Raw genomic sequence first — 19,750 nt, 5'->3', positions numbered from 1 at the left:
TTCTTAGAACACTGACCGTGAGGTACAACTGTTCTCCCACACTTTCAAAAATAAGCATGTGTAGGTCTCTGTTTTCCTCTTCCTTTCTGCTTATCAAAAAGCTCCATGAAGCCACTGATGAAGACTAAGAAATGGTTCCCAAATTAAACACTCAGCTGAATGTGGGCAGTGTGGGGCCCACGGGCATCCCCCGACACCCCCTGCTCCATATGCACTTGCTCCTGTGAAACAAGCTGCAGACAGTGTCAGCACCAGGGTAAAGTACAGCCTTCCCACGGTTGGTCAGAAACCAATGGGAGACCAAAGCTATTAGGAAATCGCTCCTGCTTCTAGACATGGTTAACTGTACATGCTGCTCTCTCCACCTGCATTCTCTGCTCTGTGGCCTCCACCCATCCTGGTTTAGTCTTGCTCCTGGTCTGAGCCTCAGCTGAACAGTTGTTTCCTCAGGGGAGAACCCCCAACCCAGGGCCTGTGCCAACCAGCACCAGATCTATGCTATATGCCTCTGTGTTCTCCTCTCATGGTATCCTGCTCTTTTTCTATTTGTCCTTTTCGTGTATTATAAGTGTTATTACATAGCTTCTATACTTAAAAAAAAAAAACTATGTTTTTAAAAATATTTTAAATTTAAATTTCATTTTATTTAAACTGTTTGATTTTTTAAATACTTTCAAAAATAAGTAAATATGTGATGAATAAGTGAATAAGTGACTAGTACAAAACACTTCAGGTGTATACCACAATTCACCCTGAAGCATTTTATACATATACTTTATACACTGTTGGTGTGAGAGCCAGGGATAAAATTCATTGCAAATATTGAGGATAATCAGAAGGGCATATATTCAACAACATCAGTGAAAAGTCTTCTTCCTCCCTCCCTCTTTCTTTCTTCCCTTCTGCCATCTTCAGAATAGTCTGTAACTGGGAAAACATCCTCATTTCCTTTGCTCACCCTGTATGCATGTATGAAAATATAAGTACAGCTGCATACATTTATAAAGTCATCTACTTTAAAAATCTACAGCTTCAAGATACACATTTACCACTGGCATCCACATGCTTGTCTTTACATGGTGTCCTGTTCCTATCACCTCTCTCCCCTGCTCCCACTCAGCGAGCGATGACTCCTGAGGAAGCAGATGGACAGACGGGAAGAACAAGCAGACGGGGCGGGAAAGCCCGGCTCTGTCTTGAGGGTGTCACAGAAGCTGTGACTGATGCAAGACCCCTCATGTCAATACGAGAAACCAGGTTAAGTCAAATCTCTTCCCTGGATTTTCCACGCCCAAGAGCACTGACCAGCGGTGAAGATACAGGTGAGATGCACAGGTCAAGAACTGTGGACGACTCATCAGTGAGTAATTGACTCCTGGCCATCTAATGGCTCATGACACACAGTACCCAGCAGAGCCCTCACATCCCCTCTTCACCTTGCAGACTCAGAGGCACCACAGCAGTGTGATGGCAGGGCCCAGTTCTAACTCTCATGGCTGGTGACCCCAAAAGCACTGAGCTGGCTTGCTAGATCCTGCTCTCCCTCATCTGCCACCTTGGGGACAAGGGGTCTCTGTAGGGACAACCTCCACAGGCCTTGGCATGTCACTATAGCTCACCCAATTTGTGAGCCTATATTTCAGTAGGAAACCATCCCTCCATATATAACTAAATGCTACAGACTTAGTTTTTTGATTATAATTTTAATTTTCTAATATTAAGAAACACCTTTGGTATTTTTTATCCAACTCTTAATCTCTGAAATAGCATTCATGCTTTATGACTAATTTTTTCATACCTCCAACTCTCTTCCTCAGCTTCAAAAATCTAAGAAGACATTGCCCCCTGCTACCATGATAGTTTTTTTTAATGTGTCCCATTAACCTACTTAAATGCCTAGGAGTCGCAACAAGGGGGAATTTTATTAAAAGGAGAGCAGAATACTCTGCTGTTATTATCTTCTATCTGTTACAATGAGGGATATACCAACTATTACAATGACATCCAGCACCCATGCTGTGTAAGGCTTCCCACAATCTGTTTGCTCTACTATGAAGTTTAAATGACAAGAAGGGGAGATGAAATCTCATTACCTCACATTTTCATCTCTCTTAGCTGGTGTCTGGTGCACCAGATTTCATTTAAGGAGGCAGGCTCTTATACCTCCAGCTCATTTTATACTTAGTACCAGGCAAATAGGCCATAATTTTAATAAATACACATGAAAGAACACCCATGATTTTAGAACAGCTGTGTCCCTTTGAGACTCTAGCCTTTAAAGTGTGTGACTTTCTTATTTCATGCTTTTTGTGTCCTTGAATAAGCAATGCCTTCTTGTCTTTCTTTCCTTTTCTCTCTTTTTCTTAGTCACTTATTAGCTTTATTACAGTTAAACCAATCTGCTAGGGAAATATTAGGAAATAAGCCCCAGACTCTATTTAAAACAGGGCAAAGATGAGAAATAGGAATGCACTAAGCACAAGAAAATTAAGACTTCATGAGTCCCCTAAAACAACCTTACTGATAACCCTGGATCAACACAGCTCTAATTTACCTTCTACTTAGAAATATGCCAAGGATTTGTCTATCTAGTGTGTTCACAAGATCAACTCTGTCATTTTTAAATGCAAAAGCAGGCTCAGTTTAATGAGAACAGGAGTCAGGCAACTGTTCATTCTAATGTTATTGAAATGTTACCCCTGTTTAGTAAAGAAACAGTGTCATAATACATTAGTAACAAGAACATTTCAGTGGAATGAGGGGTTGGGTCCTTCTAACTAATAACATATAGGCTGAGATTCATGCCTGAGTGTGCACAAGATGAAAACCTTGTGACTCCACTTGAAAATACCAAATTCTATTAGTGATAACAGTCTTCTAAGAAGCACCTGAGATACAGCTTGTTTGGCACAGACATTCATTTTACATTGTCTTATATCAATGACAGTGATGAAGTGAATTTTAGCACATTAGGTAAATTAAATAGCACCCATAACACCCTTCAGCCAAGGGAAGTGAAAATGCAGAAAGGTTAAGGAGAGGCAGTAAGACCAGGCAACAGGAGCTCACATGGACAGGTGGATGGAGAGATGGGTGTGTGGGGGGACAGAAGAAGGAGGGAGGGAAGGAAGAAGGAAGGAGTGAAGGCGAGGGGGGATTAGGCCAAACCTTTACTAAAAAGCTCCCTCCCTTGATGGACAGATTGCAAAAGAACGCCCCATGCTTAGAGGCGGGTGCAAGAAAGAAAAGAGCCCTTTACAAGTTTGCAACTATAAGACACACCAACATTCTGTTCTCTAAATAGCTCCTATAAACAGCAGTAAATATAAAAAGAATCTCTGCTGTCTGAGTATACTGTTAACTCAGCTTGCTTCACACATTTTAATAAACTAAACTGGGGGGAACACATATCACCAAACATTTAAACTCATGAATTAATAATTTAAGAGAATAATTTTAAAAACTACTATCAATCTTCAAAACTTGAGCAAAGGCCACTTTACCTTAGAACTGTTCTTTGATGTGGGGATCCAGTGAAGCTTAAGTTTTTCTGATTGAGATCTAAGGGAAGAGAAATAATGCAACATTGAAATAGAAGAGAAATAATGTATCATTGAAATAGTTACACAGTAAGTTAAAAAAAAAAAAAAACTCCAGTGGAAGAAATTCTTCAAAATCTCTTTGAACATATAATTTAAGAAAAAAGAAATCATTAACCAGACAAGGAATACAAAAATGAAACCTTCTAGGAATCAAATTCCACATATAAATTTTACATAGGCCAGTTTTTGTTTTTGTTTTTCTCTCCTGAAAAGTAGCCAACATACTCCATGGGTCAAAACAAATAGAACTGCTGTACAATCCAGCAATCCCACTGCTAGATACACACCCAAAGTAATGGAAATCATCGTGTCAAAGGGATACCTGCACTCCCATGTTCATCACAGCTCTATTTACAATACCCAGGAGTTGGAACCAACCTAAATGTCCATTTAGGATGAATGACTGGGTAAAGAAAATGTGGTATGTATATACACAATGGAATACTACTCATCCATAAACAAAACAACAACAAAAAAGAAGTACTGCCATTCGCAGCAACATGGATGAGCTTGGAGAAAATTATGTTAAATGAAATAAGCCAGGCACAGAAAGAGAAATACCACATGTCCTCATTCATAAATGGGAGCTAAGAAATAAAGAAAGAAACAAACAACCAACACAATAATATGTTGAACTTTCAGAAGGAGAGAACAGAACTGTGGTTACTAGAGGGAGGAGAGGGATTAGGGAGGTATTGGTTAATGGACACAAAGAATGAGTATGTTTTGTAATGATGAATATACTAACTATCCTGATTTGATCATCACATACTGCACACAAATACTAATAGTCAACTCTATGCCACAAATATGTATGATCAATTACATTTCAATAAAAAAATTTTAAAAATTCGGACATAGTTCAATGCTACCATTTAAATTTGTTATGGCAACAAGAATAACTTAATCAAATAAATACAGAATAACGTAGCTACATACTCAGGAAAAAGAAGAGAAAATAATTAAGCAATTTTGGTCAAGGTAACCAGAAATGTTGAAAGCAATTTGCCTGATACATTTGAGATGCCTTTACAGAATGGGGGGGCGGGGAGGAGCACGGGACCCTTCAGCTGGGCCTTTATTGCTTTCATTAAAATCTAAACAATAACAACACATCAAAATATGCATTTATTTATTCTTGAAGACAAGATATATATTACGTAAAGACAGCTGGGAACAATCCCGTACAGGAAAAACGCACATTCTGAGTGAATGGGTTAATCAAAACCAGGCACAGACAACATTTATTACCAGTCTAATGGCAAGTAATCTGTTTTACAGCTTTTGGCATAGTAACTATTTGTCCACTAAGAAACCACAAGTAGACCACTTACAGAAACTTCTAGCCCCGAGGAAGTGCCTTTACTGTTTAATATTTAGGGGCAGAAGCCTGAGGAAAAAGAGGTACAAAACATACCAGATGCTGATACTTCATTAGCCATCCAAATACATTCTTAATGCTGGAATCTGAAATTCTGGCCAACTCGAGATATATAATAAAGTGAAAGGTATAATGCCAATTAAACATCTAGGCTTTTTTTCCTAGTTATACAAGAATCTTGCTATGTATTTAAAGAAAGAGAACTCAGTTCAAAAAGCTATCAAATATTGTAGAAGAAAATTCCTGAATCTGAGGCCTGAATTGTTGAAATCATTTCCTAATAGTGCATTTGTACTAGAAAATGCTTTTGATAAATAATGGCTGAATTTCAAGTGTGACATTTAAAATAACCTCCACATTTAATTTTTTTTTCAGTCAGTAAACCAAATATATGACACCATTTCAGTACTTAAATTGAAAGCATATATATTTTTTCCTCTGTGCTGAAAAGGAAGCCACTAAAAAGATAATATTTTGTTCCAAACTGTCTCACATGAAGAGTTAATTAAAAGACACTCACCACTGTGTACTGGAAATAATTTAATATATAGAGTTTATATTTGGTTTAGAAGAATATTTTAGCTGAAGTGCAGCATATCCAGAATTTGATCCAAAGTCTATCTTTAACTTACTAACAGAAAAAAAAAAAAAAATCACATTTTCAGCAATCACACGATAAGCTAATTTATAAACAATTAAATATTTAAAGTATCCTTTGAGAAAACTGTGTAACTAACGAGGTACAGGAAAACACAAGGTAAAATTTAGGATTCCAAAGCATTCATTGTGTTATAAAATCAACACATACATGCATTTGAGATTTCTCTTGCCTTACCTTGTTTCTCAGAGAACTTGAAAGTTCCCAAATAGCTGGAAATGCCTGGGCTTCTGAACATGGTTGCACATAGAAGGTTCAGTAACACAGCCTGCTCTACAGCTAATTCTCAACCAGCAACGACCTTCTGCTGGTCTAAGCAAAATTGGGTTGAGATTTTTCACAGTGCAGGGCTAGAGCGACCAGGCACTTGTGTCCTTGAGCATATGGTAAACTCAAAGCAAGAAGCTGCAGCCTGGAACAGCTCAAACCCCATAATCAGATTACAGCACAAATTAGGCCTGGAGATGCTGAAACAGACTGGATTCCAGTGATGGGACATTTATGACATTACCACTGCAAAGCCATGGCCAAATCATAGCAAATGCTTTGCCGCAACCTACCATCAGAGGAGTGAAAAACAACTCCTCCTTTCCCTAAAAACAAACAAAAAGAAAACTGTACAGAGACTCTCGATGTATTGGGAAGAGAATCTGCCTGACTATTCTCAGGCTGCTCCAAGTTTGGCTCTGGCTAAGTCAAATGAAATATTTTACATAACAGGGAGCCAAAAACCCACACTTAAGAATTAAGATTTATGAACAACATATGAGTGAAACTGTGAGAAAAGAAAGGGCATATATTACTAGAGGTTCAAAATTTTTAATTTGAGACAGAAGCTGTTAAGCTTTGCCTATTAGACTAACCCTGTTTATTTTTAACTGCAACATGTAGCTGGTGGTCCTAGCAGTGATAATGCAGTTCCCCCAACATTTTGCAATATTTAGAGGCTGAAAATTGTAAAACTAAAAGAACATTAAAAAGAACCAAGAGAAATGATCTCATTTACAAGATAAGGAAAAAGGGCTAGAGTAGTTAACTTGCTCCTGGGTAGACAATCCCTTAGTGATGGAGCCACAGGATCGTGGGGAGGTGAGGTCAGGATCACGATTCACGCCACCCCTACCTGCAGGCAGGGACCCTGAGTTTGTCTGTCTTTGTATATTTAGTCCTGAACACTGTACCTGGCACATAGTAGGCCCGCAGTAAATGTGTGCTGAGCAGCCACATAAAATCACAGAATAATCTCTTCTAAAAGCTAGAGATTGCATTCTGAAATGATTACATGGATTTTATATCCTGTGTTCAAACCAGATCCACTTAGAACAATTTCTAAAATACAAACACATGTAAGTTGAAAATGAATTATATACCAAATTACTTAAGGCATATAAACACAAGGTACATCAACACTGGTTACTGCACAGGTCAGTGGTAGCATTTGGCATTTTCTTTATACTTCTGATTACTTTGACTCTTGTAATATCAGGAAGAAATATGGTAAATAGTGTAGTTAAAAAAAAAAAACAACTCAGCAAGGAACAATATAAGTCCGGTGGATAATTATGATTGCAACTTTATTGGAAAGTCATAGATAACTAGTAAGAAAAAGAAAAAAGGGGTGTTGGAAGGAGAAGATGAAAAGGAGGGAGTAGGGGAAGCAACTGATGCTGGAAATAAATAGATGACATGAAATAATACATGAGTTGATAAATAATCCATTATAAAGAACTTAACAGTTTACAAAACAGTATCCCTTGCTCAGCACCATTTATATTCCTGGAAACTACTCCTCCTATAGAATACTCAATTACAATTATTCTAAAAGATTCTAAATGTTTCTTTTGAATTATTACTAAGAAATAAGTCTATTCTAAATTTTTAAAATGAAATTCCAGCACACAGTACAAAAAATTCGGATATTCTCTTTAAGTTGGTAATGGAATCTTACTAGAATTATTTGCCATCAGTTGTGATATAATCATCATTAAAAGGAAAAAGCACAAAATTCTTTATGAAACAATGGATATAAAATTAAATCTTCTATTTAAGTATCCCACCCACAGGAGAGCCAATAAGACTGTGAAAAGATGTACATTTATATCAATACAAAGTATCCATGAAATTTTTTCATTTACTCTCCAATAATTATAATAAATCATCATCATCGCTGTTTTAGGCTAGTTCATTCACACAGGGGGGTATAGTCAAACATCTCTTCATATCTTTCCATATGTTAACATCTCTTATTCATCTACAGAGGAAATTCTAAGCTGTGACTGTGATTTTCTCAAATTTCAGGAAGAAGACAGCTTAGTTTAACACTGTGACAGTGGCGTGTACCTTGCCCAACAACATCACTCAACCACCAGTTCAGCACAAATAAAGGGCATGCACACAATTCTCCGCCACTGTGTCCACTTAGAAAACTAATCTTTTCCATTTCCAGAGCACTGTAGTCTTCAATATTCAGAAGCAATGCTTTACGGGAGCAAAATATTTCACTGGGCATTTTTGAAGTTTTAATTCTTAAGTTAAAAAGAAATAAAAGCAAATGTTTAAGTTGCTTGTAGATGGGCATAGAAAATGCTTTGGCAGAAGGGACATTAACGTGCCTGGGAGAGGAGGAGGGAGGTCATTGTCATAGCATGGTCATGGTACATCATGATAGAGGGGTAGTGGCTGGAGATCACTGTCACAGCATGGTCATGGTACATGTCAGGTCACGTTATGATACATGGATGGTGGCTAGAGGTCACTCATAGCGTGGTCATGGTACACATCATGTCACATCATGATACATGGGTGGTGGCTGGGGGTTACTGTCACAGCATGGTTAGGTATACATCATGTCATGCCACTATTCGTGGGTGGTAGCTGGAGGAGACCTATATGACCAAGAAGAAATGGGCCACTACTATGCTGACATCCCAAAGAGGTATCACTGGCACAACTGAATCAGGCCTTGGTAAATCTAAAACCTTGGACCCTAGGAAAATTGAAGCCAAAGGGGTCTTTCTGATCACCTGGCCTTCATTTAGCAAAATGTTAGATGACTTCCTCAAGGTCACATAACTGATGGAATGGCAGTGCCAGGCTGGAAATCCATACCCTCTGACTCTCCTCAGGACAATTCCCATATTCTTAATCAGTTTGAACACAAAATAACACGGACTATTGCTGTAAACTTGTCCCGGACTGAGGTCATAGGGTCTCCCAGCCCTATGGCCCATACTGGCTTAACTGGTAAAGGGGCCAACCTGACCCCAGAAGAGGCCACGCCAGTTCTTGTTGCTTGTCATATTGCATATGATTTCTAGGTCTACTTTTGGTCCCCAAAATGTTCTTTAAAACCAGCTCTGACCCCAGACATGAGTAACTAGAGCAAATCTGAAGCCCCAGGGCAAAGTCAGAAGTCAGTGTGCCCTGGTAGGGGGATGGCTGTTGTGAGAAAAGCGACCAACTGATTACTCTATGATTCTTCCTTCCCTTCCCAATGTTCCCACCTTATTGGAGAAGGGCAGGATATCGATGTGACAATCAACTTTGAAGAGGGTAGGAAACAATGACTCAGCAATTCTACCTCTGGAAATGTCCACAAGGAAACGACTATGCATAAACACAAACATGTTTACCATGGTTTTATTTTTAAATGTATAAAATTAGCATCGGTCTATAGAGGGGGACATGAAGAAAACTGGGTAAATAAATTACACAAGAAAACCAAATTTGAAACTTAATTAGTGATGTGGAAAATTTTTAACATTATATTACAGATACACACACATACCCAAACAGAAAGACAGTAAATAGACCAAAACATTATCTTACAACTCAGAATAACTGTTCACGTTTTTCTCTCTCTGTTTTCCAAAGTACCTGCATTAAGCATGATTTATTTCTATAATTACCAAAACGATTAAATGCAAATGAAGATGAAGTCAGTGGGATCTCTTGAAATACCCAAGGCTTTGACTTAGGCTCAAAAATCCAGGAGAAAATCATGGCTGTGAATGAACTGTAGCCCTAGACCTACAGAGCACAGTATCAACCCTTTCTTCCAAGTGTATACACCCTCTGGGCCATAAAGTGATAAGCTGACCTAGACAATCACCAGAATCCTTGATAACAAGCAAACACAGTGTTTCTCAAACATTAGGTGGGTTGTGATCACAGCAATCAACCGTCCCTGCCTGCTGAAACCCTTTTATAAATGTTTTTCTCTCTCCGTGCTTTTCTGTTACCAATAAAACTTTTTCTGCTCGAAAACCTTTACTGTCTCCTAGCTAAACGATTATAAAAACTGGAAGAGGCCACACCTGAGACACACTTCTGGGTGCATTTCTAGCACATTGCCTGCCTCGGAACAAGTGAACTATAAATACGGTTGAATGACTCAATCAAGCAAGGAAGCAAGGAGGCACGTGATGAAATCACTCCTGTTCTTTAAGTCCTCCTCATTATTAGCCAACGCTATTTCTTAAATAGGTGACCTAAAGGAAAGTATCACTGCTCTTTCCTCACCTTGAGACTCCTACTAAAGTTTTGTCTCTCCTAAAATGTAAAGCAATGACATGGAACATAAATATATGTGTGCAGGGGGAAACAGGAAGAAAATGTTAAAGATTCGCTGGGGACATCATGGAATGGTAAAAACAGTGAAGATGATTCCTGTAGCCCAACTATTCACAATGTTAGTACGGGTCCAGGTGAGAAGGAACACCTCCCAAATCACCAAGGTCAAAGGATAAAGGTTAGGGGGCAAAGGATCACGTTATTAAACCCTCAGGACCTTGCAGTGCAGTTCACAGCTGTGGCCCAGAAGACAGGCAGGTTGTCTGAGGAGCCCGTCCTCCCACAGTTGTTCCAGCTGACAACCCCCAAGCACCCTACAACAGGAGTGGCAGCTGTCCTTTGGGGGTCACCATCAAGGAGGAGAAAATGGAAACAAAGCCGATGGAAAGGGAAACTGCTCAGTACCCCATCTGGCATCTGGCCATTTTCTAGCCCAGCTGGGTTGACGATGTAAAGAACAGGATAAGACCCGTGACCTCTGCTGACTCTTCAACATGGAGTGGACTCGAGGATGAGTGCTCTGGGGCATTAAATCCATGGAGTCCTCACACACCATCTAGGGAGATCCTATTGCTATCCCTGTTTGCAGATGAGAAGACTAAGATTGGGTGTGATCTAGGATAAATGCTCCAGCCCAGACTGACTCCTTAAAATGTAGCTCTAAAGGCAAAACAGCCATTCCTGGCCAGCCAAAATACAAACAAGGAGGGAAATGAGAAAGTGAGGTCAGGATTAAATGACAGGACATATGTGGGAGCATTGAGAAAACTGGAGGGTGTTATCTAATACATGTAAGGAGCTAGCGATCGAAAAGTTTCGGGCATAAGGCACACTTCTACTCCATCATGGGGCTCACTGAAAATCAACTAAAGCAAAACCAGTCTGCAGGAAAATGAGCTGGAATTCAAATGGGCTATGCAGGGCAGTATGGAATTTTGACTAACAGTTGTCTGAATACATACTGTTGTGGGTTATCAGTACATTTCTAAAATTAAGAAGTGCCACAAAAGTGACTTTAATGAAATGTACTTACTATAAGCTACTAAAAGACAACGGCTGGACTGAAATCCCAAAGTGAAGGATATATTTTTATAGCCTAGTAAAGGAGTGTTTTGTGTGCTAGAAACAGCCATAAATGGTATTCTCATTTTCTTTGGTGGATTTTATTTATGGGTGTAGACCCTTAATCGGAGGCAGAACTGCCTGACATGAGGTAATCCCACCAGTGGAAAGCCTATTTAGTTCTTTCCATTTCCCTTTTATCACATACTGGTTATTCATACATTCCAGATTCCTTATTGTCATCTAATTCTCCTCCTGTGTGCACTGCAAAATGCTTTGTGCATTTTGGTTAGTAGTAATATTTTGGACAAGTCTGCAAATAAAATTTTGCATTACATCACTGCATAAGGTAATTTGAAACAGGCCACATATGTAGAGATGAAAAGGCACAAGTACTTTCAGCAGTAAGAAATATTACAACTCACAGCTATTTCTTTATCAGATGTGTTGAAAGAAAACCGTGCCAGCCTTCCCGTACTTAAGAATTCTTTTTTAAAGAAAAGGCTTATTGCATCCTCTAAAAGACATAAATGTCTTTAAAATAAATGTTGAAACGAGTAATGTTAACATTTGGTGTAAAAGTCATCTCTAAACATTTTAATTTTGGGTTGATTTTTGATCTTTACCTAATAATTCTTGGGGAGAAAAATCCGGGCACTGGAGAGGAAGAGAGAAAGATCAACTGATTCTCAGAGCAAGAAGAAAAGACAAAGCCTATACCATGTTTAAAATGCTGACTGAAATATACAATGGAATATTACTCGGCCTTGAAAAATGACATTCTGACACACACTACAACATGGATGAACCTAAGGACATTATGTTAAGTGAAATAAGTCAGTCACAAAAGGACAAACATCGTATGATTTTACCTCTATGAGGCACCTAGAGTAGTCAAATTTATAGTGACAGAAAGTAGAATAGTGGTTGCCAGTGGTTGCCAGGGGCTGCAGGAAGGCATAATGACGAGTTGTTTGTTGGGCACAGAGTCTCAGTTTGGGACGATGAAAAAGTTCTGGAGAAGAACAGCAGTGATGTTTGCACAACAACGTGAATGTCCTTCATATCACTGAGCTGTACACTTAAAAATGGTTAAAATGGCCATTTTATGTTCTGTATATTTTACCACAATAAAAAAAAAAAGCAAGCTGAAGGTAAGGTACGTGCTGAACAGTTGGAGCACTGCTCTCGTGAGGGGCATGTGGCCGGCCCACCACGCCTGCGAGGTCAGGGAGACCCTGAGAACATTTCAAACCTATTCAAAGCTCCAGCCCACAAAGGGTTTGGACACAATGATTTGATGAATAAATATAAACCTTGGTGTTTAATGTATAAAATCTGCAGCTGTATCCGAGAACATCGCAAGGCGCAGAATGCCGTATCTTTTAGAGTTGTAGGGGCCCAGGCCTCTCCTCTCCGTGAGAAGAAAACCTCATGACGAGAAGGAAGGAGCTGACTCTATTACAATTATCTGGGGAGGTTGGGGAGGGTTTCTGCCAACTCCAATCATTCAATACTCACTATTTGATGGTTTTCACATGAGCAGAAAGCAAGGAAACACTGAACCATCTGATATGAGAATTTTTTATGAGTCTAAAAATCCAGATGGCAGACAATAAATATATAAAATGACTTTTGATACCTGATAGATCATAGCTGTCCTAGAGCTATACTTGAATGATTTGAAGGAAAGAGCTTTGAATACAAGAATGCCTGGACCTCCTCGTCCTCAGAAGGGTGTCTGAATAAAAATAACCGCAACGACAACCTCAGCAACAAAAATCAGCACGAAAAATCCAAGAGAAAGCTCAGCAACCTGCCATTCCCAATGTCACCAATATCTTCCACCAGCTACATTAACTGGTACCCAAGACCTAACCCAGGCTCTCAGAACAGGTTTTCAGTCCATTTGCTGATTGATGGGGAAGGGAGGAGTGTGAGATTTCACATGTTCATAACAAGTTTTTTCATGTGCAAGAAGCCACAGGAAAGCAGATCTTGTGGTCACCAAGAAGGTGGCATGGGAAGGTTATAACAAAAAAGATCAAAGACATATTCTACACTGTCTGTTGAAATGACTGAAGACGTATGTACACTAATGAGTCAGCTTAATATCTGATAGAAGGCAACTGATATCAAACTTGGATGGTCCTCGGAGCTGCATGGGGTGCTTGTTAAAAAGGAAGGTCTCCCTACCCCAGATGATTACAATAGGCTCCAAAGTCTGAAAACCACAGCTACAAGTCCTTCCTGATACTGAGTCCAGGAAGAAGCAGGGAAAGAGACCGGCCAGAGGGGATGAGTCTGACGAGTTTAATGAAGTCACCTTCTCTAGCTTCCTAGAGACTGGCGAGCTTGGGCATGAAGGAGATGGTAAAAGCAGGTGATGGGAGAAGAGAGGGCCGGGCATGCCAAGAAGACATGGAAACAAAAAGTGAAAGCTGGAAAGATAACGATGGTTATAGGAGGAGAGGGTTGAAATGGCCCCATCTCACACGGGACCCAATCAGGCCAGCAGAGGTGGCACGGGAGGCAAGGAGAGCCTTTGCAGACACATGACAGCTATTGCTGAAGCCCAAGCAGAAAAAGAAGTTTCAGATTCTTGTCACACCCTGGCACCCAGCTGAAATACATCACGCTGCGTGGTCCCTAGGTAGCGAGAAAACACCTTCTTAGGAACACAGATGTACGAATCCAGTCATTTCCTGATAATGCGGCTGTGTGCTTCTCACCACTTCAACCTCTGAACTGGGACTCCAGGCAGTAAAATGAAAAAGCATATAAGAGCCAACTTTATGCACATAAACTTAGTATTGTGATCCCTCCACGGGTCACAACCTGGCCCCTGGTTGGCAACAGTACTAGCCAGGCTTGGTCTCCATCACCAGACATGACCAGCTGGCAACCATGTCACCAGCCATTTGAAACAAAGCGTCTCACTAGTGAAACAAAGTGATTGCCCAGGATGTAAGTAACAGGGGAGTTCGGTGTTGAGAGCAGGATGTAAATCGGAGACTGATATTTCTCGCTATCTGCATAAACTTTCCAATTAGATGCTTGGCCAGCATCTAACAAATGCCAAAGATTTTACTCCCACACACGTTTAGCCCATGTCTTTCCTGTCTCTGGCAGTGTATATCATCTCCAGAAAGCTTCCAGGTTGCACAGGACTCACTGAGCAACTCCTAGAGGTCAGGCACTAGGGCAGTCGGTGTGCTGAATGAGTCTCTGCCCTCAGTTAGTTCACAGTCTACACATGGAAGTCACCTAATAAATTAAAGATACATTTCTGTACATAAGTGCCAAGGCCTTTTACCACCTTGCTAACCACTGATGCTTTTGAAGTTTTCCTACTTCTTCCTTTGGTCCAATCAAGAACATATATCTGTCTCCCCATACATGAGAAATTCTTCCAAGGTATAGGAAGGTCTCTCCCAACAGATCCCTGGAGCTTTAGACCCTTTGCCAAGAGCCTGAGCAGAGTTGAAACCAACATCACTGCAGGATTACTGTGAGGACTTCGTTCCTAGAAGGGAGAACTGAGGGCATTTCACTACTCTTTGCAGCTGTAAAACACTAGTCTACCTGAGATGAGGCATTTTAACTGCAACAATGCATATAAAATGAGTATGTAAACTGTGGTGTCCTAGACGAGTGTAAATTATCATATTATTTTTTACATTCATACTTATTTGGAGTGGTAAAATGCTTATTGTTGCTCCATCGTAGCTGTCCGCTTAATGTAGTAATAGAGGAATAATTAAACATAACTGATTAAGAGAGTACAATCCATTAGAGCATCGTGCTAACACCAAGGTCAAAGGTTCGGATCCACATACTGGCTAGCCACCAAAGAAAACAAGTAGAATCCTTCTGAGTCAGCGATTAAGTAATTTTCCTCCCCTTAAAAAGGCAAAATGTATTTTAACTATCCCCTAAATGTGATTATCCCTCAAAATCAAATAATCTTTTAACATTGAAGCTATATACATATATTTTAAAATCAAATCAGAAAACTCAGTGCCCACCTGCTAGAATTCTAACTCATTCAAGATAAGTAGGATGTAAACATTTCAAAGCAACAGTCTTGGCATTTGCAATGCAGTAGACTTTTGCAGCTTCTAAAGGGACTTAAAGTTTATTTTCTACCAAGAGGCCCCTTGCCATCTCCTGACATCCCTGTGAGCACTGCAGACAGGAGGCATGAATGTGAACATTCCTGTGTGTGCCACATTGCCAGCACTGGCTCCTCCTTCGTTTGCTTAGTCATCTTGGGTGCAGCTTTGGTTCATGAGCCATAGCTGATTAATTTCAAGAACAAAACTTTCAGTGTAGAAAAGTACAGGTTCACTAATTTCTAGCCACTGCATCAAGTTTTGGGAAAAACTCAAAAGATAAAAGATGGATTCAGCCTTAGAGGTTCAATTGGTAGCTAGTTCTCTTGGATGTTCAGCTGTGGCTATTCATTAAACTTCTTTAGAACAAAAAAGGGAGAGGAGAGAACAGTTAATGCAATTTCAGAAGAGAAATGTACAGTGGAGAGATAACTGAAGAGCTCATTCAGTCTAACCCTACAGTGCACAGAGGCAATGCAAGTGACTTATCCACAGTCACTTAGCCCACCTGCAGCAGCCCCAGAACTCAGGTCCCCTGGCTCCTAGGACTCTGTTCTTTCTACAGTAGCCACCTTATTGCCTTGTGATATTTCTTTCCTACTATGCACATGACCTCACCATTCCAAATACTTTACTATGAAACATGAATAAGATTCTAAAAGTCAGCCAAACATCTTGGATAAAAGGAAAACATTAAACATTTCCTGATAAAGTCCATAGTCCATGGAATAAGTCCTGATACAGGACTTGACAGTACAAGCCACACAGTAAATTAAGTCCTAGGAAAATGAGATATACCAATCTGTCCTTTGGGAAGTCACTTCCCCCTACAAACCTCCTATTTTCCAACCATACCATAACTTGTCTGCCAAGGAGAGTGCATATTCCTGTCATCACGGAGCACTATAATTAATTGAACCGTACTAGGCCACGTCTCCAGGGTTCGGGCTCTCTAACTTTGTACAAGACATGAGCCCACTGCCACAGGCTCTGCCAGCCTGTCCCCAGACGCCAGCCTCTGATGCCTGCCTAATAAGGCCATCTGCAAGTTGACTGGCTGGCTTATAGGTCACCCACTGTTTACCCTGCAAACTCTAGGCTTGCAAGCAAAGGAGAGCCTACCTTTTGGCAGACAAAGGGTTACCCTTTGCCAAAAATTCTTAAAAGGCTGCACTGTTGGTCAATTTACATAATAATAGAAACTTGTGGGTGCAGCTCAAGGGACTCCAGCCACAGGGTCCAGCTTACTGGGTTAAAGAAAGCTTAACTTCAGCAGTGGCCTGGAGCGTGCTAGGCTATTACAGTGAAACTACTTTTCCTCCCTGCCTCTTCGCCAGCTTTCTCAGAGCATTCACATCAAGTCAATCTTTGGAAGAACTTATTTAGCATGAATCTGATTCTCTCTGACTTCAAAATAGCAACCTACTGTCTACAAATAGATTGCGTGTCCTGGATGCTTAAAAAGAAGTCACTGGGCCAGGTGCAGGGAACAATCGCAGTATTCCAGAACATAAGAACACGCCAGTGAAAAGTAAGCTTCTGTATTTTCAACTAAGAGGCTGAGCTGTTGGTCAAATCTGGCTCAAAAGCAAACATTCATTATTTTTAATTCTATTAGGATCTGGGCTCAGAGACTGTCCCACCCTAGACCTTGTACTTCTATACACAGGAGGAAGAGAACAGATCTGTGGTGGTGAACTGCAGCACAGTTATCACTGCACAAATTTCCTTTAGCTTTTAGCTGTAGGGGCCAAGGGATGACTTCCCTTCCAACCCCCTGAAGGTTTTCTGAAAAATCAACTGATAAACACATTAATATTGAAAAAAGGCATAGCAAATTTTATTATTTTAACATGCTGAGAGGGGGGCTGCCCAGGGGAATCACAAGAGAGTAATTTCCCAATTTCCCAGTGGGTTACAGAGCTTATATACCCTTCTTCGTAGGGAAAGGGGAGATGGGAGCATAGGAGTAAATGATTCTTAGGGGGTGCAATGGGCCTGGAGAACATACAATGGCCTGGGACAGAGTCTATTTGGCCCACAGAGCAGACAATGACTGGTAAATGATTCTCTTCAAAATATCGAAGGGAGCCAAAAAAGAAGACAATGGTCTGTGACAACAGTTTGTCCAGGTATGTTGACAGACTCCAGTCTTCCTTCCTGTGACATGAGTTAAATTAATGAAAACTCAAGGAAAGGACCAGAGGTCATTTTTTTCTTTGGTGGGTCTGGAGTTCAGGCAGATGAGGGAAGAGCTTCATCCTATGCTTCGGAGAGTGAACGAGGATTGGGGGACAGGAAGAGGGGGTAGGTCAGAGAGCCCTTGAGCCTGCTTCTTTATTCCAGCATGGCAAAGCAGCATATACTGGGGTAACAGCCTCTGAGCCCCAACACAGTCATGACTGTCATTCAGGAGACCTTCTACCTTCCTGAATTTAGTATGTCCAAACAGAGTTCTGAAAACTACCAGCATTTCATGTTTCAGCAGCGGACTGGCAATTTGCTGAACTGGAGCAAAATTAGGAAGGGTCAGGGAGCATGAAATAGCAGTACTTTGGTGTATCCACCAAACTATTAGTTCAGAGTCCACTACGTAGCCAAAATGTGTGATTATGGCCAGCAACAAGGAATCCGATAGCTTCACCATTTCACTTTTCCCCTTTATCTAGTGTCCACTGTTAACTTTTTTGTGTTAACATAATGTTCCTTTACAATTTCTCAGAGACCGAACTGTTAACATATAGCACCCATCCTTCCCTTCTTTTGGGAATGGAGTTTGGGGTATTTGAAACAAGAGTTATGAAAAATGGATGCCTAATATGTTGGGGATGTAAATATTAGATCAATTTTTAGTTTTCACTAATCCAGGGTTTACCTATTCAAAATAGGCCCTAGGGGATTCTCTAATAGAGGTTATTGGAAATTCCTGTCTAGCTGTTTATGGCAAAGGGAAAGAGCAAGAGATGTGAGACACTCAACACCAAAAGTCTGTCCTTTAGCTGTGTGCAAAGCAGCCTTGGAAAACAGTTTTAAAAAGTGACATCAACCCCTATATGGTCCTAACAAGACTTTGTCCTCTCAGCCTCAACACTGAAGGAATCAGCTTGCACTCTCTTCGTCTCCTTTAAATCAGGCAAAGTAGAAGAACCACAGAATCTGGAGGGGTGTCAGGTGGCCCCAGGCCCACTGTAACCCCCCCATAAGCTGCAGGGGGTTCATACATCCACTGTAGCAAGCAATCACTGAATTGGCTAGCTTTTGCATTTCCTTTGATCACAAGCAGCCAATTCCCCACTATGTAAGGCCAAGTCAGATAGCAAGAAGCACTGTGACCTCCCTTTCTTCCTCAGCTGCCAGCTTCTGTGGCTGTTTGATTCCTCATCAGCACTTCCACCAGAAACTAGGCAAGGAAAAGGACGCGAGACAATTTAGCTATTTAGCTATGAACTCTTACCAGCAAGCTCTGTCAACCAAGAGACCTTAAAGAGGAGGCTTGGTGTTGCAGAGTGACGATGCATCTACCTCACTATTCCTACATGGCCAAACCTCGGGACCTTAGGAATTGCAAACTGAAGATTGCAACAAAAGAATAAATTAATTTCCCAAATGATCAGCATGTCTATGGAACTTATACTAAGATTCTTCTAATTAAATATAATATTGTATAAGAAAATTCCTCTCTTCCAGTCCCTATGACTCTCTCCTTAACAATAAAGATATTACTGGACTTACCCTCCCGTGGGCATTTCTGTGTTAAGCGAGGTTGTTTAACAGGTTTCCAGCACAAAAGAACTATTCATACAGTTGATTATATTAGGCCAGCAACTGATTCTCAGCTCTGAAGGTACATATTTAGGCACCATCTATGTAGCAGAACTAGAACTACTGCATTTTCCCCCTGACATTAAAACTGTGCCAACTGTGTAGACAGAATGATGGATTTTTATCAGGTTATTTCCTGTTTTGAAGGGAAAGAGTGTTTGTTCCCTTTAACATGTACGTTACACCTTTTGGCTATTAAATCTCACATGCCATTTGACTGGGTGGCAGAAAGTATCTTAAAATGATTACAGAGTAAATCGTCATTTGCTATTATATATAATACTTTATTTTTAAGCACATTATCAGGCTATTTTTACAGATATATTTTTAACCCGGACACATGCTCACCCTGTGTTAAGCTTAAAATATGCTGATACAGTTTTAAACCTCACGCTGCAGTACTGATTTAACTTAGTCACAGTCATCCACATCTAAGAGTAACAGCTAAAGTACTAAACATTTTTCTTAATTCATTAAAAACTTGATTCCCTAACTGCACTATGTTGCCCCCTGGTGACAGAAAAGAATTGATGCACTA

The 19,750-nt window shown here is 40.3% G+C and overlaps 1 protein-coding gene across 11 annotated transcripts in view; it reads right to left on the bottom strand.

The window, feature by feature from the left end:
• SVIL (supervillin) overlaps positions 1-19,750 on the bottom strand; it is a 146,499-nt gene that overhangs the window by 93,849 nt on the left and 32,900 nt on the right. For all 11 annotated transcript variants that reach the window (XM_063099650.1, XM_063099646.1, XM_063099645.1 and 8 more), the window contains one exon: positions 3,504-3,561. In XM_063099650.1, the coding sequence (XP_062955720.1) occupies positions 3,504-3,561 (58 nt within the window). The remainder of the gene's footprint in view (positions 1-3,503; positions 3,562-19,750) is intronic.

The sequence above is a fragment of the Cynocephalus volans genome, chromosome 6 (assembly GCF_027409185.1).
Source record: "Cynocephalus volans isolate mCynVol1 chromosome 6, mCynVol1.pri, whole genome shotgun sequence".
NCBI lineage: Eukaryota > Metazoa > Chordata > Mammalia > Dermoptera > Cynocephalidae > Cynocephalus > Cynocephalus volans.
Note: the sequence above shows the minus strand (reverse complement) of the source record. Positions and strands in the feature narration are given on the sequence as shown.